Source organism: Ambystoma mexicanum, chromosome 10, assembly GCF_040938575.1.
Source record: "Ambystoma mexicanum isolate Mex_15411 chromosome 10, UKY_AmexF1_1, whole genome shotgun sequence".
NCBI classification, from domain to species: Eukaryota; Metazoa; Chordata; class Amphibia; order Caudata; family Ambystomatidae; genus Ambystoma; species Ambystoma mexicanum.
The window spans coordinates 848,191,199-848,214,212 of record NC_090932.1 but is presented as its reverse complement, the minus strand read 5'-3'; the positions used below and the strand labels follow the sequence as shown (position 1 = coordinate 848,214,212).

At 42.8% G+C, this 23,014-nt stretch overlaps 1 protein-coding gene across 5 annotated transcripts in view; it reads left to right on the top strand.

The window, feature by feature from the left end:
* GOLIM4 (golgi integral membrane protein 4) overlaps positions 1–23,014 on the top strand; it is a 508,200-nt gene that overhangs the window by 218,803 nt on the left and 266,383 nt on the right. For 3 of the 5 annotated variants that reach the window (XM_069618501.1, XM_069618500.1, XM_069618502.1), the window contains 3 exons: positions 613–696; positions 15,336–15,503; positions 17,702–18,070. In XM_069618501.1, coding sequence (XP_069474602.1) covers positions 613–696; positions 15,336–15,503; positions 17,702–18,070 — 621 coding nt within the window. The remainder of the gene's footprint in view (positions 1–612; positions 697–15,335; positions 15,504–17,701; positions 18,071–23,014) is intronic. The other 2 variants (XM_069618504.1, XM_069618503.1) reach the window with 1 other exon arrangement.

Here is a 23,014-nt window from a genome sequence, read left to right as displayed (position 1 = left end):
TGCGAGACACAGCACTGGGTGCAGTCATTCCGAAAATGGGAAATGGTGAATCCAGGAGACTGAGCAAATCTGACTTTTAACCATATTGGTGCAGAATCCTTTCTGAAAGCTAAAATAAAATATACAAAATATACGTGGCTTTAGCGTGTGCTGTGCTGCTAAGGCAGGTTTTAGATTGTGAATCCATGGAAATTCTGCGAATTGTGCACGTTTAGGGGGGATACTGTTACTTCCCTTTTCTGTTATTTTGGGTTTACTGTTGTGACGACTGTGGGAACTGCATTATGAATGTTGATAATACCATCAAGAAGGGAGATACGTGAGTGTGGGGAGCAGAATACACAGTAATGCACATAAGCAATGTTAAGGAAATTAGATGCTTGCGTCTATGCCTGTGTAAGATTAAACCAGTAAGCATTGTGTTTGCTCCGAGTTGCCCGTTTTCCTGCATTACAACAGTCTTTTGGTTTATGTTGTTATTATGTGATGAATGTTGTCAATGATAATCGTAGGTAAAAAGGAGAGGTAAGTTATTGTAACTACCAGGTGGTGGGACAGCTGTTTTCTTTGTTGCTCACATTCGCTACATGCAACATTTTTCTTTTAATGTAGCAACAGCATAAGAGTTTGCAATCGCAACATGAGCAAGCTGTACTGACTTTGGAAGACCACAAGAGTGCTCTAGCTGTTGCACAGGTCAGAACAAAAAGCAGGTCCTCTGCATCCGGTGTTTGAAAAATTGATTCTAATGTGGCTGTTCTCTATAAACAGTAAATCAGATTTACGCCAGCTGACCTCGAAATGTAATGCATGCAGCTTTTTGCATGGGAATATGCATCTGCCCCTTGAGTTTACTCTGTTCTGCAATTTCTGTTAAGCTGTGGCTGTCTTGTTGGGGGAAAGACTGCTAGCAGGGGGAGGGGGCGGGCTGTTTCTAATCCACTAGAGCGCATTTAACTTATTTCAATGTGTTTTCTTTTAACAGTGCCGTTGTGAGTGATACTGAATGCATGCACTGACTGAGGAGACGTCTGACCCTGCTTGAGATGTACTGCAGAAGGCATCTCTTTCTGCTTGTAACTTTCTTGTTCTCTATAGCATGCATGTGTGTTTTTATAATTGTGAAGATTTCTTACTGTCCATTCTCTTCTGAAGCATGTTTTAAAAACAAAAAAATTGTTTTATTTACAATTGTCCAAAGACTGATATCAAATTGCATAAGTAATTTGCCTGTAACTCAGTTGGTATGGTAGCTTTCAAGGTGATTTTGTGCTGCCTCAAATGAAGTGCCCTTTTGGTGCACACTCCACTCCATTCCCAACCCCTACAGACCCCCCAACCCTTTTATGAAAGTTGTAGATATCATGATTCTGGCATAATATGGTGGTCGGCCACTAGACAGCCGCTTACGATTGCCTTTTTATAAAACCAGCCCTGAGGAGCATTTCCCCCAAACGTCTATTTTTTACTGTTATGCACCCATTGTTCTCAGTGTGGCTTTCTGTTTTATCCTTTTGACTTTACAGTCCCATTGCAGGTTTCTAATAAGTTGCTAAATGCCATACACTCAAGAGTTTTTCAGATAATTACTCAGAATAGAATTTCTTTTCTGTTGCTTATTTTTAGACTAGTTTCCATGTCCGTTTCATGAGTAAATGGATGTAGGTGCACATTTCATGTGGGCGGAAATAGATATTCCAGTTGCTAGTATTACGGAATTTTAATTCCTTAGTGGGCACATATGTGACGATTCTGTTTTTAAAGTTCCTAACTTTCTTTGAGCAGCACAATCCAAAGCTGAATTTTCCTGAAACCCTGACTTTTCTTGAATTGTCCCCAAATGATGAACTCATTAATTGTATGACACATTTAGCGTTCTAGCCAGGCTCTTTTAGGCCTTATGATGTTACATCCAGTCTAAAACATGCACTCTTTGTGCATCTTTTTTACCAAGCGTTGTCAAAATGGAGACTTTGTTTGCTTTGAAGACCTGAGAGTCAAATGACTACCCTTGTGCTTCTTTGCACATATATGGGGAAATGGCCACCTAGGAATGACTGAAGTCGGCCTGAAACTAGCTTGACTGGCATATCCAGAGACTCTTCGGGGATAGTGTGGATTCATTTCTTTGTGCAAGAGACCCTTCCAGAAGGCAATGGTCTGGAGTGATTTTACAAGCTTTTCGTCAATATTTGTTTGTGGTTTCTCCAAACCAACACCATCCTCAAAATCTGAATCCTGTGACCAGGGATGACATGGGAACTCTGCATTGACAACTACCACTGATTGCATCTGACACGCCTTTCTGATCATCTGGCTCCAACTCACAACATGGTAATCGGCAAATTGTGAATAATCATCCTAAAGGGTTTCAGGTTCTCTCTTGCTTCAATGTGTTGTCACTGGAACTTAAGGGGATTGGCCGACCATGTGCACAGCGACTATCTCTAGAAACACCCAACCTACGGCTGCAGATTTCCGTTTTTAATGGCAGGATATTGCTCTCCAGACTTTCTGGTGATGCCGGAGAGTCTTCTGTTTCTGCATTTCGTTGTCCCTTGAACTCTTCTGCACCCAGGGTTTCCTGTGGCTTGACCCCCATTGCAACTCGACAAACTGCTCCCTTCAGACACAGTTGCAGAAGATAACTCTCCTGTCAAACGGACCCATACCTACACTTCTGGTCTTCCTTGGTCTCTAAACTTGCTGGCCTAGATAGTTAAACTGTTTAAATACCTTTTTATTTTCAGTTCTAGGAAAGGACTCTTTGGAAACTGTTTCTACATACCTGATACACTGTGGCATCTTTTGTTGTCAGGGCCGGTGTTTGCGTCAGGCAGCCCAGGTGGCTGCCTGACGACAGTCAGCCTCTAGGGGGCGCTGCACCAGCAGTCCCCAGTGCTAGAATACACGTGTAACATGTTAGTTTCCTAACATTATAAAAATTAATGTGCCTGTTCATTTTTATAATGTTAGGAAACAAACGTGTTACACGTGTATTCTACCACTGGCACTGCTGCAGGCTGTGGCATTGGCCCTCAGGCAGGGCAGTGCTAGAATACACGTGTAACACGTTAATTTCCTAACATTATAAAAGTGAATGTGCCTGTTCATTTTTATAATGTTGGGAAACTAACGTGTTACACGTGTATTCTACCACTGGAACTGCTGCAGGCTGTGGCCTTGGCCAGGGCAGTTTCTAGTCCATTTGGTCCCCAGGGCAAAACACTAGGAATGCGCCCTCCCCCCGCACCCCGCGTGCCATTCCCAAACTACACCGTTATGGAACTCCTACCGAAAGTCAAACAGTCTGTCACACAATGAATGAATTGACATTTGCAACGGTGGACCACTTTTTCACTGGCGCCCTATACAATTTTATGCCCCAGTCCCACTTAGGCTGCAGATAATGAGGACTGGGCACACCAACCAAGAGACCATGAATATGGCACAGGATGCAGTATATACAACAAACAAAGAACACAAGATGCTGAAGGGGGGTTTGGAGGCAACCTAAGCCAAAAGGGCAATGACAAGGAGACACCTGAACCCAATAAACAATCACTTTAACATTCTTTGAATGGGAATCAAGGGTTATGCTTTGATACAGTAAAGTCTTGACTGTTGTAAGGATACTTGGACCAGGATTATTTATTTATTCATGCAATGTTTGTCGGGTGCCTGCATATTTATTTATGCAATGTGTGTCGGATACAGGTATCCGACAAACATTGCATAAATAAATAAATTCTCCATCTCCGTGTACCCGACAAACATTGCATAAATAAATAAACCGGTTCGTAGCTTAAAGAATATTTACTCAGCAACACTGGTCAAAACTATTATCCGCATAGTGAAGTAACTCATCACCAGTGCCATGGAAGTGGTTTAAAGTGCAATTGATATATAGTTTGGAAAAGAAGCAGCATGAAAGAAATAGCTCTGCTTTAAACTAATTTTTTTGGGCTATTTTCTGAGCTTGCAGGGACGCACCATGGGCCCAAACAGGTCGGGGCTCACGGTGCATCTCTGCAAGGCACACACACTCCTCACAGCCCAATGCACCTGCCCTCCCATCTCAATGCCAGCACGAAACCATTTAGTGACTAATGGGCCACCATTAGCAGTTTCCTGCCGGTATTGTGATGGAAGGGGCTGGTCTTAGCTGCAGGGGGACCTAAAGTGTTTTTATTGGTGTGCTTATGCCCCCACCCCAAGTGGCACAAAATATGGTCAGAGGGAGCCTCTGACTTCTGTAATGTCACGTAGTACTTTTGTACTACGTGACATTACAGTCGGAAGGGGCAGCGGCAGCACCTGACCTGCGGAACTTTCCCCACGTCAATGTGCCGCCCCACAAACTGGGGAATTCCATCCCCTCCAGAGGCTCCAGGGACCGGGGCAATTGCGTCCCCCGGGGCTATTGCGCCCCGGGCAGTTGCCCGCCTCATTCGGGCCAAGATACAGGCCTGGCCTCGGCCCTCAGGCAGTGCAGGGCAATTGGCAAATAAATTAGCAACATTTGTTGCTTTATTACCTTCCCCCGGCCCCGGGTGGCGCCGGCGCTGCTGGCGCCAGCCAGGACCATGGGTGCACGTGCGGTGTGCCCTCCTCCAGGCTATGGGCGCGCACTGACACTGAAGTGTGGATCGATTGGGGCTGGCTAGTGTTGTTGGCCCCGGCCATTACAGAAAAGAGGAGCGAGTGGGTCACTAAATCCTGAAGTTGCTCCCATCACAAGCACACACTGCCAAGCAGCAGCAGAATCTGCAAATACAAACAGTTTCTGCATCCTGCCCTCACTGATTGGCCTTGTTTCAGGAAACCCGGCAGTAACTACAGCCTGCCAAAGCAAGCACACTTCTTTCCTCCTGCTCCCGTCCTCACAGGTGAGGCCTATTGCTGCATAGGCGTTTTATTTATTTTAAAATGGTATTGCGGAGATGACTGAGCCATCCAAGAACAGCCTCTGGAGGCCACAAAGCTAGACACTTTTGTCAAAGCTCAAGTAGTCATGAAAAAGGAAGCAAGCACTGGTGGTGGACTCTCCTCAGGAGATCAAAAGGCCGGTTCTCAGAAGACCTGGGTAGAGTGTCACCGTCAACAGATCTTAGACAGTTGCACATTCCAGCAGGGTTGGATTGGTCAGTCCGTTGGCCGGGCCAAAATCACTTTGAGGGCGAGGCCCTGGGGGGGGCGGTACCACGCTTGGGCCATTTTGGGGGTTATTACGCCCCCTAGTTCCCGCTCCCAAGCATATTGTTTGTTGTTACCTCTTTCCTGGGCATGCACTGCTGACTTTATTTTAGTGCATGAGTTTCATACATTTCACTGTTCGCTCAGACTTGTCTTATACTCTTCTTTGTCGTTGTGCTTCTTTTGTTTGGAATAGCAATCACGCTAGTCTAACGAGATAAACAAACACCTACACGAACGCGCCTTGTGAATGATGGTGTGAAGGATGGATGGATGCAGGCGCTGGTCCAAAAGCTGAGCGAAGTCTGCACAGCAGCTGGCTTGGGAAAGCGACTCAGCAGCTACAGTAGAAACCGTCTCCGTGGACGGTTGGCCCGTCTTCCGTATAATGCAAATACCCATTGGGGGCGACATGCTGTAGTATCAATTCATGGCCGTTAAAATACCCTGCACGGTGCAGCTTCCGATCTCCTTTAACACAAACGCTAGGATATGGCCATGACTAGCTAACGCCACATTAATCAAAGCCAGGTCTCTAAAGAATGGTTCAAGTGTTGAGGAATCACCTGCTCACACTTTCTGTCGTGTGAACAACCAGTGCGCAAAAGATATTTCAGAGAACGTGGGCCTCTTGATGCCACCAATTTCTGCATTTGATACACCAGCAGCTAAACACACCCTGGGGAAGCAGCTCCTTCTGCATAGTCCATTTCTATCCCAAGCTCGGGACAATGTTCTTTACCATAATGGAGAATGTGAAAAAGCGCAGGGCTGCAAGGCTGGGGGGTGAGAGTGGAGGGCAAAGCGCACTACGCTTGGGGTACACTGGAGATGATTCCCCTGATACCGCAGTACTCCAAGTCCCTTGAAATGAAATTAGTCTATACACTGCACAATGTGCAAGGGCCGCTGTTATTCAAGCAGCACGCGACTAGTAATTTGCAAAAAGTAAACTTAACGAGTCCCAAGAAAAGGTCATCTTCCACCGTTTAAGAATTTGATTGTTTTTATTTTTATGTTGGGATGGTAGACATCGTTTTCCTTTGCGATCTTACAGTTTCATGGTGCTATCGGGAGCTAAAGTGAGTGATCACGAAGGAAACATTTAAGAATTTGGAGAGTTCACAAGCATGAGCGAAACAAACCCCAATACTCGAACTGCCATTTCTCTTCCGCGGTAATGCACTGCAGTGTGTTTCAATGTAAAGTCCACACTGTAATGTCATAATTTTAGAACGCCACCTCTCCAACAATAACATTGTGAGCTATGTTGAATTGTACATGCATGTTAACTCTCTGCATATCTTTAAAGTAGACTTTGCCACTCACATGGAGTAGTGATATTTTTTACGTGTGTCCCTCCTAAATATGTTTAACTTCCAGTGAAATATTTGATGCAATACATATTGCATAAATGCATGTATTTTAATGCTGAGATAGACGGGCTTGTACAGCTATCAGTGGGTATGTTGCTGGTGCTTGTTCTTGGAGGTTTGGGTAACATTGTTCAAGACCAGTTCATCACCTTTTAAGAGTGGCTAAATGTTTGAGGTCATACGAATGACATTAGTGTAGATCTGAAATTGTCGATTCTCTGACCCGAGTCACAGCAGCAAACTGGTCATTGTTACTAAAAATGAAGAGCAAAAGCAGACTAACATAACCAGGCCTGTTCGGGTTTGACCCTCTTATTGCTGTTTTCTGAGGTTCATGAAATTCAGCAGATGCCAGCATTGACAATTTAGTTAACTCATAGTCCCCACTCCCGCTGCTCAGGCCATGACACATGCATGAGATCACAGGTCGGGGGAGGGGGGGGCCAACGATGCTTCCCGCCTGGGGTGCAATCTGTTGTAAGACCGGCCCTGTTTGTTGTACACATTTTACTTAAGTGTGTGGCGCATTTTATCTTTGCCTTTTCTAACATGAAGATTATACTGTAATAAAAATATAGTGCATGGACATTTTCTCATTGGGTACTGTACCTGTTAACCATCCCACCCCACTTCACCTCCTGAGAATTAGGCCAGAGCCTCTTAAGGAGCCCGGTGAGCTTGAGGGAATCATAAACGGTACCTACGTCAGGAAATTATGCCTAACGACCCTGAGCACAGCGCTTGAAGAAAATCTCCCTAACGAGCATCCGTGGTGGTCTTTTGCAGTTGATCTAGAAGTGCATTTCCCTTCTACTCTCTTACCTACTATATACGTTTGAGAGATGCACTGTATCTATACACTGTGGGGTGTACAGGCAAGGTTATGAGACTAATCCCTGACACTCTGGGTACCTGCACTGCACCTTGCCACACTCTTGGGCAAGGCAGAGCAAAACGTTTTCTTTCCCTATGTCACTGTACACTTTTTTCCGACTCAAACCCGGGCTTGTTATTTTGTGACCGAGAACTGTGACGGGGTCCACCATCTCATCCTTTTCAAGAGGGGATGCGAGACCCCTATCTGGCTGGGGCAGGAGTACTTTCAGGGTGTTTGCAAGAGCCAGTCCAGTCACAAGGCAGGGAGGTTCCCAGTCTTTGTCCCTTCATCTTGTAATGCTAAGTACCATTTATCAGCCCATGCATGTCACACAATGTCCTGGCCAGTGGTTATCCTCTTTTTTTTTCAGGCCTGCAGATTGCAGAAATTCTTTCAGTGGAGGGAATGAGCCACCCAGCAGCGAGTGTGCCGACGTTAAACAGCAGGGCCCCAGAGCGGCGCATGCTGCCGACCTGCACCCAAGAAGCTCCAGGACATGTGGACAGAGACTTTGTGTATGATTGTGTTTGGCGCGGGCTGCCAATGCTGGACTCTGGTGGACCCGTGCTTGAGAAGGGTGTGTGGCTTAAGAGGCATTTTAAAGCCTCATACCTGTGACATGATCCTGGGGAAAATCAGTATGGAGATTGGCCCACGGATCCAGGTGGGTCCAGGACCCAGGGGAGGGAGGGAGCATAAAATGTTACGCTGGGAACTGAAACATGTGGATTGTTCGGGTGAGGTCAGAAGAGGAGGTGGACCCAGAGACCAAGAGGACGAAAGAATGGTGCAGCATGGAGGATTGCAAATCACGTGTGCAAGGTGAGGTATTGGTTGGTAAAAGAAAGTGGTACATGGGTGTGAGTGCGTGATTAGTGGGTGAAGAGAGTGACTGAGATTAATGAGATTAAGTGTAAGAGTAAGGGGTGAATGGGAGTTAGTGAACAAGGTGAATGAGCTAAAGAAGGGTGATTGGGAGAAGGTGCGGTTGAGTGTAGTGGAGAGGGAGTAGTAGTAGAGTTGAGCAAAGTAGTAGAGTGAAGAAGAGATTAGCAGGAGATTGTAGACAATCGGAGGGACAGAAAGGAGTCGGAGGAGAAGGCAGCAGAGTGGGGAAAAAGAGAAGGAATGAGAGAAGAAGGAAGGGAATGGAAGGAGAGCACAATAGGGCAAAGAGTAAAAGGGCAAGGCAGGGTGAAAACTAGGTTATTGAAAGTCACCCCTACTTAAGATCTTAACATTTTTTGGGTTTTGTGTGACCCTGGTTAGGATCCACCTAGAACTTCCCAGAGGGGGCCAGATAGAGCAGGGAATTGCATTGTAGACCCCCACGAGTAGCCAGGCAGATCAGACAGTAGGTGTTACTGATCTCCAGTGACCACCTTGGGGTTTAGGGATGGCTGGGGTAGGGAGGGAAATGCCCACGTCAGACTCGAGAGAAAGGGACGACTTAGTGTGAACCACTTCAAATATTTGAATTCCTGGACTATTAATGAGGGTTGGGTTGGCATGTTCATGAGGGTTGGCATGTTTTTGAGGCCATCTTGGACAAAGCGCTCCCAGGATGCAACAGGTACTCCTCTGCATCACCCTGCGGTCCTCCTTCTAGATCTACTTAATGTTAAACGGTTGCGTTGGTCTCTGAGCTGTTCGATAAAGGAAACTCAGCAGATGAGTGTAATTTATGGCGCATTCTATGATGTATTATACTTTCCACTCCATATTTCTGGCGCATAGTTTTATATTGTGGTCTGGTTTGTACAGGACCTTGATACTAAGAGTGTTATGGTGAAGAGTGGTTCTCTGCAGTAGACCACCTCCTGCCTTTTTTCTACCTCCCCTACTGGCCATGTTTTCTTCTGATTTGCCTGCTGCTGAAAGAAAGTAAAGGAAGTTAAAGCATATTACTCGCCTCAGTGTGCCTGTCAATTTCTAGGGTACTATTTGCTGTCCTCTCCTTAGTTTCTCTGGTTGTCTTCCAGTTTTCCTTGCTCACCCCCCTCCGTCCTTCCGCAGTCTTCAACTTTCATGCAAAGAGACCTGCTGTGAATTAACTTCTCAGATTATCAGTTTATGTAACCAGCACTTAAAAAAGTCAGATATAGGAAAAGTCCACTTCGTCACCCAACACATACTTGAATAAAACCTGCTCGCTGCAATTTACTTCAATGAGCTTTGCTTCCTTAGTTTCTCCAGCTAATAGAACCGGCTGGCAAGTGGTTGTGTGTTCATAAAATAAACCCTTTGACTGTGCACCTATCATCGCACGCACCTGTTGGGGCATGCATGCATCTTTCTCCAAAGTTAAGATGCTTCTGCCTTGATTCCAAGAAAACCTGTATACAAACGCATGCCAAACTGCTTTGGTCTGCTACTGCTTTTTAAACATGATGTGTTTAGCTATGAAATTGTATGCATGTTATGTCATCACACAAGTCCAATTAAATAGCCACGGTCAACATTCACCTTGTATTGAACGCACGTTTGAAAGGTCATAAACTGGCTGATAATGGAGTCGTGCTAAAATATCCCAATCTGGTATGTGTAATGCTAGCTGTGCGGCAGATAGGTATTTTAATAACTATCTGAATTAGAGTTTTGAGTTTAGAAGGGCTAAACCTTTGCATTTTAGATTTATTCAATATCGTTTTTTCAACTTAATTCAGAAAGGTTATTCATTAACATCCATTGACATTTAATGCACGATGCTGATGGGAGGTAACATTACAGCATCTTTCGTAAAAAGTGACTCCTCTGCTGTGTTGTAGCAAGACTGTCTGGCACAAGTACAATAATGTGGCACAGTGACATTGTGATGGACAATTTTATTTGGTCACCTTGTGCCATACCAACTTGTGAAAAAAAAAGGATCCACAGATAGGTGCATTTGCTGCAGACTGGGCCATGCAAATGCTCATGGAGGAAAACGGTGTAGGACCCTGCCCTCTGTATAACTCACTGGCTACAGTTGATTATCTGTGTAAGACCCCTCCATGGATATGGCACTTTATTAAAACCAATTTACAAATATGGCTACACATTCCTTCTATGCCCCCGTCCATCACTTGTGTTAAGAGGCAGCCCAACACTATGGTTCCCAGTGATCCTTCAATCTCAAAGCTACCCAGAGCTATGGCTTGTTCTGAGCAGGATACTGTGAAATTAACATGGGATGAATTTGTAGGTTTTGTGGATTATCTGTGCCTCTACATGTAACTCTGAAGATGTGCATTCAAGTGTGGCTCCCCTGTTAGAGATCATACGTGGGCTTGCCTCGGATTTATAGTATGATTGTTACGCATAGACTGACTTATATTTGGGCATGATCGTATCCCCGCTAAGAATACAACCCTGTCCCCTTTCTTAGCATCTGAGCACTTCCTCTACACCGTAATATGGGGACCTGCTTGCGCCTGAAAGAAGCCTTTGTTTGTTTGTTTTTATTATTTATATTGCACACCAGACCCAAGTATTCGGGTGCGAAGGCATAAAGAGGGTTGTTAAACTTAAGTTACATTAGTAAACAGGATTAAGTACAGCTATGGTTACAATGCTGTATGCATAAGCGATAGGCAGAGCGGATAGGTATATACAATAATACAAAGAATAACTGAGTATATATGACAAAAGCAGTGGTGGTTACATATATACGATAAATGCTAGGAGGTTGCGAGTGATGTATGGTCAGGTGTATGGTCAGGTGTTGTGTTCCTTTAGCCAATGAATGAGACTAGATTTAAATTGTGGGTAGGGTAGATCTTCCCTTAAGACAGGGGGGAGGGAGTTCCAGTATTGTGATGCTTTAACGGGGAAGCTACTCCCACCGGATTTAGTACGCTTGAATCTAGTGAATCTGGCTGTGAGGTATTGAGCGGCTGATTCGTTAAGGCATTTGTGTGTCAAAGATGCAGTTTTGAGGAGAATCTTGTCTTTCGTAGAAAGCCAGTTGACAGATCTCCTGAGGTCGGATATGTGGCCATTTTTAGGGAAGCTAAGGGCAGCTCTTGGGGCATTGTTGTGAAGGGTCTGAATCTTGGACGTAATGTATTTATTGCTGCCTATATAGAGGGCATTGCAATAGTCCAATTTGGACAGGATCAGGGCTCTCGCTAAAGTAATGCAGTTATTAGGTGAAAGGAAGGGCTTGGCTGCTCTGAATAGCTTGCAGGTGTAGGAGGTAGCTGAGGCCATAGCATTTACTTGTTTACCAAAGGTAAGCATGGAGTCTATGTAGAAGCCAAAGGTTTTGACTACCTTAGCCACAGTGGTGATGTTGTCAATTTTGAAGGATGAGTAGTTCGGGCCTAGTTTGTTGATATTGGAAGGAGTGCCTAGAATGAGGAGTTCTGTTTTGTCATCATTCAGGCATAGACCGTGAGATGCCATCCATGCCTTGATGATGAGGTATACTCTGTTCACAAAGGCCAAATCCTTGTCATAATCCACCCCCCCCCCCTCAACGGGATGAGGATTTGTGTATCATAGGCATAATTCGTGTAGGTGATACCAAACCATCTAGATCATGGAAAAGGGGCTTTGCGAAGATGTTGTACAGGGTAGGAGATACGCAGGAGCCTTGGGGTACACCGCATGATATGGGCGCGGGGTCCGCAGCTGCTAGAGGAGAAAAAACTCGCATTGTCCTGTTATTAAGGAAGGACTGCCTCCTGAGAGAAGCAGGCCGCGGAATCCAAGTGGTTGCAAAGTATCGAGTGATCTACCAAATCAAACGCGGCTGAGAGATCAAGGAGTAGTAGGAGTGCCGTCTTTCCTTCGTCTCTCAGTGCGTCTATTTGTGCCTTAAGGTCTAAGAGTGCAGTCTCAGTACCGTGTTGAGGTCTGAAGCCAGACTGTCTAACTCCTAGAAGGTAGTTTTGTTCCAGATGATGTTAGATTTGTAGATATGCTATTTTATCCAAGATTTTAAGTCGGAATGACACTGTGGTTATGGGGCCGTAGTTAGTGGGGATGGATAGGTCAAGGGTTTGTTTTTTGAGGAGGGGGGAGGACCCAGGAGTGTTTCAGGTTGTTAGGTATGGTGCCTGATGTGAAAGAAGCGTTTGAGTTTAGTGATGAAAGAGGAGAGTTCACGGGCAGCATCTTTTATGATTTGAGCTGGTCATGGATCTCCATGGCAGTTGGATGGTTTGAGGGTGAGGATAACTTTTTCGACTTCTTTGATAGATACTTTGTGAAAGTGGAAGCAGGGGGTCGGTAGTAAAGGTGGAGTGGGGGTGGTCTGAGGTGCTGGAGTGGTATTCGTGCCAGTCTTGGAGGCAGTGAGAGTGTCTTTTTAGTTGTTTGTTGATCTTTACCTGAAGAGTTATCTTGTTGGCCAAGGCATTTTGTATGCTCGTACACCAATGTTTATCCTTGAGACATGAGTCAGAAACTTGAATTGGTCATTCTACCTCTTTTAAGGATGCAAACAGTTCTTTGGTATTCGATTTGGCTTGGGAGATTCGGAGGTTGTACGATTTATGTTTGGCTAGGATAATTTCTTTTTTTTTAGAGAGCAGCTAGTTTATTCAGGTTATTCTTATTGTGATCTGAGGGGTCTGATCTCCAGATTTTTCACTTAGACGTTTCTCTTGTCTAATTGCTTTCAGATGGGGCGAGAACCATATGTTTAAGTGTTGGCGGGGATTACTCTTTCTAATTTTCAATGGTGCTATAATTTCTAGAGATGCAAGCATCACTTTGTTGTACATATTGTACATATCTACCATGGTGGAAGGGTCAGTCTGGTCTGAGATAGAGTTCATCGCTTTTGTAAGCTTTGATTTTCCAGTCACGCATACAGGATTACAGTGTTTGTTAATCAATATGGTAATACCAGATCGCACTCCAGTAACTACTCCTGCAAAATCCAATAAAATCGTTTTTTTAATTAAAGAATAAAATTGCTTCCTTCCCCCATTGTCCCTTGTAAAAGTACAACATTTGCTTCATTATAAATGTAAGCTGCTGCATACACTAGCCCCTGCATTATTCAATACTTATAGTAGCCACTCTGCCCTTACTTGGCAATCTTGTCCTGCCAACTCTTGTTCAGCTCCTCGCTAATCTATGTGTATATGCCACTCCTACAATAGCAACCAAAAGGTGGATTTAATGCAGCTGCAACCAAACTTTGTGGACTGAAGGTAGCTACTTCTCTGGCATTGCGTAGTAAAAATATTCGTTAACAACTTCTACGGTCCTATATGTCAAGAGGCACTCAGTCTGAAACCATGGTTTTCGGCTTTTATACACAGATTATTATGGAAGGAAAGCCAAATGCGCACACACAAAATTAAATAAAACATTGCCATAGAACAATTAAGCAGCAAAAGAGCGGTTTACCCTAAATATAATTTAAATATCAAATTAAAATATTGGCAAATTAATGTTAATACTTCAGAAACGTTAAAGGAAATCCAAATATGAAGAAATGTAGGGTTGTATGTCTTGAAAACCTGTTTGGGAACAGCACATAGAAATAGTCTGGTGCAGCACAAGAATTGCAAGAAACTAAAGAAACTGAAGAATTGTGATAGAGTAGAGAAGTCTAAAAAAAAGTGGGTCCAATGATCTAGTCCGCAGCAATAAGCCTCTACAAAAATAGAAATATTCAAAATGCTAAAGGAAATCAAATCAAAATAAATTTACCATCAAAATAGAATTTCGATCCCACACTCAACATTTCTTCAATTGCCCACCCATAAAATGAACATAAATTAAGTGTCGTTTCAGGGTTAGAAAGCACAGTTTAACAAATCAAAATTTTTACTTTTAACAGGACTCTGCATGATTAGTGAGGTATTACTGTGTCGGAGTGGCTTTTTTTGCATTTCATTGTCTCCAGGCATCATGGGTCCATTTCTTCAGTAACCTCAGCACCTGGAGGGGAAGTCTGCCCTTAGGAGAGATGGGGACATCTTCTAGTGATTGGGGCCCTGGTAGAGTCCTATACTGTGGATTCATTTACAATCCTGCCAAGTCTCCGTGATGGGAGTCTCTGAGCCAATTGAAGTCCTGATTGTGGGGATAACCACAGTACGCTTCACTACACTTTCATTGAGATCATAGGAAGACTTTAAAAACAAATTTACTTTAAGGGTTTAATAATCTGAATTGTATACCGACTTCCTGTACAAATCTATTACAAAATATTAAGGCTCTCCCTCTTACCCAACCTGTTTAATCTTCGGTGAAATGCATTGTGTTGTGGCAAAGAAGACCACTCAATACATTTAAATACGTTTCCTTCAGTGTAAAGTATCTATCTGAAGATGCACTTACTGAATTGCACGGAGTGGTTGTTACTTTTACATACTTACAAAAACTACAGCATGGTGCAGATGGTAGAAATAACGTATCGGCACATTTGTCAGGATTTTTCATACATCATTAATAAAACCATTTACTTTTTGAGAAAATAAGAGTATGCCATGAGAACACAGTAATACATCTTTTAAAAAAAGAAAATTCTGTAAAAGGCCCATTTACAAGATGTCCAAAGTTTAAATTTATCTTTTCTGAACACTTCCTTCCCAGATTGTTTATTGGGGAGTTCAATAAGGCGTCCAACCTTATACGGATATCCCATAGACCTTCAGACATTGCCCCTTTTGACAGTTGTTGCTTTTTCATGTTGCAGTTGTGTGGCACATTTTTTACTCCAAAGTGTTTGTTGAGCATGCTTTTCTTTTGGAATCATTTATATGTAATGCATGATAATACATCATTTGTATTGTTGTACAGATTCATTGTTGTACAGATTCTCGTCGGCATGAGACATATTTTCAACTGATATCTGACTCCATTTTCTAGGAAAGCCTAATGTTCTCATCACATCATTGCATGACGTGTCATAGTGGGTCTAATAGTTGTTTATATTTTAGAACCAATTAGAAGAATTTAAGCAGTTGAAAGATACACTGAATAAAATGCCAAGCCTCAGACAACCGGTGAGAACTGCAACAGAACAGCAAGTCTTTCCTCAAGCTACACCTGCTGTGCACAAGAATGTTCCCATACAGGACACTGTAGACAATGGCGAATACAATCAGGTGAGCAGTGTGCTTCTGAGGCGGCTTTGCTTTTCTGAATGTAATGACCTTATGAAATTCACATTTCTGAAACACTGGCTATATTCCCATGTATTTAAAATTTTGAAAAGTGTTCCATAAACTGAGGAACCATAGAATGTAATACAGTGCTCAGAAGTGGGGTTGAGGAGGGCTGTATTAAGCACTGTGGTTCTATTGCCATCCATCACCAAATCGGGGGTCTTCCCTAACTCCATGCCGAGCTATGCCTTCAACTGCAATGTCCTACCTCTTCCCCACCAGTGTTGAGACACCAGGAAAAACATTTTACTTGATTTTTCAACATTGTGATCCACCAAAGTTTAAAAGGCACTTGGTGTCCAAACACAGTGTTACAACACCACGTCCTGTTCTCTTAAGAAATTAAGCCCCCACTCTGGTGCCTTTTCTACCTTACGGCAGAACATTAAAATATTGACACAGAAAAGGCATCCAATGGGTGGTAATTATTTTTACAAGTGATTATTTAGAAGTATGGGCTTTGTTGTTTCACTTCATGGCTTTCCCAAAGGGGTACCTCGACTTGGACAGTGTGATGCAGATAATTTAAGGTGGCCAAATAATAGTCGGTGATGGCTTTTAAGTCAATAAATGTTTTCATCCTGTGAGTTGTCTCAATAGGGCAGGCGCTGCCACAAATGATATAACTACAAAGCTAGTCTCCTCCTTCTTCCTTTAAACCCTTCCTTTCTGTTACTTTCTTCTGTGAGGTCATGTTCTCCCCTATCTCTTATGCCTCCATCTGACAATATCACCTTCTTCAATCCTCCACCCATCAGATCTTTCTCTGCTCTTCCCCCTTTCAAACCCATCCCTCCATTCCTCTCCTAAACCCTTGGTTCACTTTCTGTTTGCTTTAGACTTTTTTCTCCACCACACCCCTCTCTCCTTGCCCTCCTCTTCTACCCATCATGCCTCCCCCATCCTTCTGCATCCATCCTTTCTTTACACTGTTTCTTTCAAAACTCACTCCTTCACCCTCCGGCCTTCTTGCAATAAAGCCATCACCCCGACCGTGTCCATTCCCTGGGACCCTGCTCTATTGCACCACTCTCCTTCCCCACCGCCCACCAGATTGATTTTTCATTCATAGAAATCTTACTTAGGGGAGCTGTTGAAACGTTAGTGGCCAGATATTGGAGTGATCTGATAGAATGAACCACAAGCACAAAGAACCAGATGCGCCAAAAGGGCATGAAAATTGCAGTACTTGGGTTCACTCCATTAAACATGTTAACTTATGTTTGCAATATTATTTGTATTTTCTTTATAAGCTATGTGAAGGCATGTAGTTCTAGACTTTGCATCCAATCATTTTACATTGATGTTTTGCCCACCTGGTTTCGTTGGGATCATAGAGCAGTGTCGCATAAAGTAAAGTGGTCTTTTACATTTAAAAAACAAATAAATCTGCATTGGGACTGAAAAACTGTTCAAAGAGCGCCATTGGATCACCGAAACACACACTTTGAACAAAGAAAATAGCTGATTATCATAAATTTAATGCTGCCTTTTCATATTAGTTTGAAAATGTACATATTTGAACCATTAACTTTTGCCCCGCTTTTTTCTTTAGTTCTTTCTAAACATATTTCGGGGGCTTATGTGCCCTAGAAACACCTACTTGGCATTACAAGGTTATTTGTTTTTTCTCCAACTGCAGGGGCCATCTATGCAGGAACTGAGAGACAGCAAGTAAGGTTGCCTTAAAGGCTTTTGCTGTTTCTGGCTGTACTTAAGCCACCCATGTATTATTTTTATTTTGAAAACCAAAAATGGTCTGGAAGTACGTTGCACAAAGACAATATCAGTGAAATCTGTGTCATTGCAAAATAGGGGTTATCTTCTTTGCTTTTATTGAACCTTTTTTGTAAAGTAAGCACCAGGTTTGATTATTTTTTGTATAACCATTTTGGTTCATATTCAAATTTTGTAGCAGAACAGGCACTTCTATCAGACATACAAGTACATCATTAATGTGTGAACTGAGAAATTGCCCTTTTTGTTTTGTTGTTTTTTTGTTTAAGTGCCGTTGGAGCTAGAATAGCCCAATTGCTTCATTTGCATTTGTATGTTTTGTTTTCCTATACTCTAAACAGTTATGCATTTGCATTGTTGGAAGTATTTATATATTATTTTGACCTTTACATATTTCACAGAATAATGCTAATCCTTTCAAAGAGGAACTAAAGATGGAGCATGCGGACGAAGTGGAGACTTTTCCTGAGGACAAAAAAGAGACTGAGATTCATTTTCCAAATGAGCTAAATAATCAGGTTGAAGCAACCGAGTCCACTGGAACTCAAATTGGGGATGTGGGGGATGAGCACAAAAAGGAATTGGAAGAGGAGAATATGGAGCAGGTCGGGAAGCCTGAACGCTTGGAAGAAGATCAGGAAGAGAGTCAGTGGAAAGAGCGGGAGCAGATTGAGCATCAGGAAGAGCACCACGTGGGTGAAGTGCAAGAGAAACGTGACGAGGGAGAAGAAAAGGCAAATGTGATGATGGCCGAACATCTAGATTCTCAAGTAAGTTTCCATTTTATTTGTGTTCTGCTCTGGAATGATACCCGAAAGGAAAGCACCATTTAGCAACAGTAACATACATTTGCAAATGAAATATTTTGCATGTTAACATTTTGTAAAGGCCTCTATCCGGTCTGCTGCCAGAGAAATTGTGTGCAACAGGTATTGTGCAAAAGTTAGTGGTTCTTAACATATTCACATAGGTAGAGTTGACGTGCTTCCCACAGCTCTTTGGCAGAGTAGACCCCTGCCTCCCACCCAGGTAAGTGAAGGCTGTTCTGGCCAACCACCCTAGTCCCAAACGCACCCCATCTTCCAACCTGACCCTAAGCCCTCAATTTTAATGAAACCCACACCCTCCCATGACCTCAGAATCTCCATTTTATTTTGTTTTAAATCTCCAAACCCAGCCCCTCCATTTTCATTTGAAAAAGGCCCCAATCCACCCCTCCTTCCACTGCGATCCCAACCCCTCCATTTTAATTTTAAAAAATTGAATTGCCACTGCAAACTTTTACCACTCTGGTTCTGCTGCTGTGAAACGTTTGACACTTGGAACCTGCCACTGTGATACTTTGCAACTTTGACCCTGCTGCTGTCAAGTTTTTAACACTTGCTACTATTAAACTCTGCCACTCTCATTTTGCTATTTTGAGACTTGGTCCCTTTTTTTTTTTTTATTGAAAGTTGATTTAATCAAGTAAACTTGATTTTTCAACACATAATCTTGGATTACACATTTTAAAATGAAAACATAATACATATAATAATTAAGATATTACATAATCTGCTGCAGACTCAAAATAGAAATATATTCATAAGATAAAAGATACCAAATATATAAAATATATAGGTAGCAAATGAATGAACCAAAACTTGTCTAATCAGCTCCTTACATACGACTTAAAGTACTCACTTTTCCTTGAAGCCCCAGGCTATAAAGATAATTCAGTATGGCACATCTAACGATTTTTAGATTACTATGAAATAACGAATTCCTACAGCGTGTTTGAGACACAATCAAGTACCCAGAAAACACATCTTCAAAATGTACAATTCGTTTCGTTAACAACATAGGGCATTCAACACATAGATGCTTCATTGTTTCAGTGGCAAGCTGACAAAAACAACATCTTACTTCATTTTTTGTTATAATTCTGCGGGCACACAGAACTTCCTTTGTGGGCCAAATATTAAGTCGAAATCTTAGGTAATCATTCCGTTGTCGGGAATGTGGGAACATGATTAGATAACTTTCTGTTTCCCCATGTCGTTTTAAGGCAAACACGTTATTCTTGATTTTTTGGTACAAGTAGCATGCAGACCTAGTTTTTATCCAGTCGTCTTCCCATACTCGTTTTTCCGCCTTATCAGGATTTCATAGCAATAATGCCAAAGAAAAACTGATATTGGTGATAATTTTTTTGGCCTTGTTTCTCCATGATACGGCAAATGCATCATCAGATCTTAGAAGATATACTGATATAAGACCTAACAGGCCAGGTTGATCCACACTCATTATACATTTGCGATATAGCGAACATAACTTCCACTTATATATAGTTCCGACAATGGGGTTTAAGGCACGCTTCCAATAATAGCCCTCTATGATTGCCCAATATTGATATGATTTACCCAAGACGGCCTCCGTGCCATACAGAATTACTGGGATGAATGTTTGTCTGTAATAGACCAATAATGGAGAATACTTACTCCTAATTAGTCTACTTTGTGAAATGGCGGTCGTTAATCGCTGCTTTATATGCTGGTGATTAGTGTGCTTATTTGTGGATTTACTTATATAGACTCCCAAGTACATGTAAGCGGCAACTGAAACGAGGTTTACGTTTTGTAGAGGCCATCTATACATAGTATTCCGCTGTTTGTTTTTGCCAAATTGCATAATCTTTGTTTTACTCAGTTTGAGTGTGATACAGTTTCTCTTTGTATATTTGTCCAAGGCACTCAATAGCGCATGTAACCCCTTCGGAGTCCTGGAGAAAAGCGCTATGTCGTCAGCATAAAGCAGATATTTCACATTGACCCCATTGATTTTTGGTGAATCTGCCACAATTTTATCAAAATTTAAACCAATATCTGAAATAAAAAAGGTAAATAAGGCTGAGGCTAACGGACAACCTTGTTTCAACCCACACGCGGTCTTGGTCCCTTTGAGTTTTGCCCATGTGAGGTTTTGCCACTTTTGAACCTCCTACCGTGAACTGTTCCACTTTGATCTTTGCTACTGCGAAACCTAGCCACTCCAGTTCTGCTACTGTGAAACTTTACAGCTTAGATCTGTTATTGCAAAACTTTGCTACTTTGTATTTTTGCTACTACTTGGTCCCTTGAATGTTGACAGTGTATTGTTGGCACTTTAAAGATGCAACTGTGAAACTTTGATCTTTGCCACTAGCTCTGCCACTCAGGTTCTGCCACTTTGATACTTTGTCACTTTGAATCTACTGCTACTACGAAACTCTAACCCTTTGGCGCGCATCCTAAGTGCTCCTGAAGTGTGGCTGTTGGGCTGGGTGGACTGTGTCTTCTGCTCCTGCTTCGTGTGCCTTTTTGCTTTTGGATACGGCGTCGGCAAGGTGAAGCTGCCACTGCCGTTCATCTGCGCGTAACGCGCTGTCTTCGGACCCTGGACTACTTCTAAATCATCTTTGCACTCACTTCAGGTGAACTCTTGACTCTTGACTCCTGCGGCTCTTGCCGCATATTCAGTTTCCTTGCTGGGCGGAGAGCTCAACTCACTCTCTGACTCTTTCTTTTCAGCCCCGCCCTCTCTGCTCCGCCTCCCGCCTGCGCCCCACCCACAGCCTCTTCCATTTTAGCACTGGTGCACGCGCACATCGCGCGCGCATCCGAAGTGCTCCGGAAGTGTGGCTGTTGGGCTGTTGGGCTGTTGGGCTGGCGGCGATCGGGGGTTGGCTTATCAAATATTATGTGGTATTGACATTGTTATTGCTTTTGTACCCTTTGAATCCAAATATACCTTTACTTCTACGTTTTTTTTTTTCATTTTTTTTTTTAAGCTGATTATTTCCTTTTTCACATCTACAAGATGAGGAAAATCAAAATGTTGGCCATGAAAAATGTTAGAGCTGATTTTTTTGCTGCTGTCAGCACTAGACGGGCGAGCTTAGCCAGAGCTGCTGCCCTCCCTCTACCGGATATCAACGATGATGAGGAAGCACTGTTGCAATGTGCACAAGACTGCTCCATTGTAGGTAAAAACATTGAGGATCCAATAGATCCATCCCAACCTCTCTTTTTGGAACCCGACTCTCCTGATGATACCCTAATTACAAAGAAAATAGCCCCGCACAAAGATAAGGTTACTAATGTACAGGACTCATGCATAGCTAGCGATTTTGATTATGATCATTTCAATGAATCCCCATCCTCCTTACTCTTAGGATCTGAGGATTTTGTTGCCTCGGGTACGGGGAATTTTGCTACTGTGGGTATGGGGAAGCTGGTCCAACCTAGTCACTCTGCCAATACGGATTTTATGGCAATGATGGGGATTTTTAATCGCCTGATTCTGTCTGAACTGAGGAAACAAACGGCTGCTATAACCAATTTGGCATCTGAAATAGATAACCTACCCAAGAATCTGGGGGAGTCCCTTACTTACGGTACTTCCGCCTATTTTAGGGAAGGAGTTGAGGGAGGTTTTTGGTGCCACAATTCCGAATGTTAAGACCATTCCTTTACCTGCAGATGAATTAATTATATTACCTCCCACTCAGGAAGAAGGTAGTGTTGACCTGCCCCTGGGTGAAGGGACCACAGGTAACAAGTCTTCAAGTGAAAAAGAATTACCTGACACATTTGAGGATTTTGAAGTAAAAATATCTAAACGGCAGGGGAAAAAACTGGCTAAAATCAAGAAAAAAAAACTGCAACAAAGCCCTCAAAAAATCTTCTCGCAAATTTATGAAGGAGTCTGAACTCAAACATGTCCTGCTTGAGGATGTGGATGCAATCTCTGTTCCCGAGAAAAAATGTGAAAATCAAAACAAAAATTTAAATACACAACACAATCACGATGTCATACTAGTAGAGAATGCCCATGACTCTCAAGGCTTTTTTCTGAGGGGGATTTGGCTTTGTGTGAGGTTTTAAAAAAGAAAAGGGAAGCTATGTATGAGATCTATAAAACGATTCCTTCTCTTGATATTCTTATTGAGCGTTCGAACCATAATCTCGCCTGGGGTCGGAATGCTCAAGCTGATCCGATTGATAACAATGTTACGCTAGACTTGAAACATGATGATTATGTTCCCAATCCTGGTTTGATGACAAAACCAGGAAAAAAGTGTGTTGCCACTGAAAACACTGGTACGACCACCAATGGTTCGACTGTATCTACAGTTCCTATTCTACCTATTTTGTCTAGCGAACATAATCCTGCCAATACTGTGGGAATTACCCAGGAGCCAACAATGACTCCCAATGCTGTGGGGAAAGGGCCGGTGGGGCCCACCTACAACAAAAAGGAGGATGAAATTCAACATATTATTTTGAAGATACTTAGAAGACAATATGTTACTCCAACCAGAGTCTAAACTGCCCGTTCCTATTGCTCCAACCAAGACCATAGAATCTTCATATGTTAGCAATATAGGGAGTGATCCTGGTAGGAATAGGGGCCTTGAAGAGCAATGGTATTCGAACGAACCCTTTGAAGAATATGAACACACTCTATCTTCTGCTGTGCTACCTGACCCTGACTTAAGACAACCAGCCAGGCCTGAACTCCCTGACTTAATCCTTAAAACGCTTTTTAAGGACAATGGTAATGCCCCTTTAAATAGATCTTATATTTTATCCTTGTTTGCCGCCATACCTGAACTCAATCTCATATCATCTGCGGATATCTATTTGGTTGATTTCATACACAAACACAGGTATGATTATGTTCTTTTGACCATC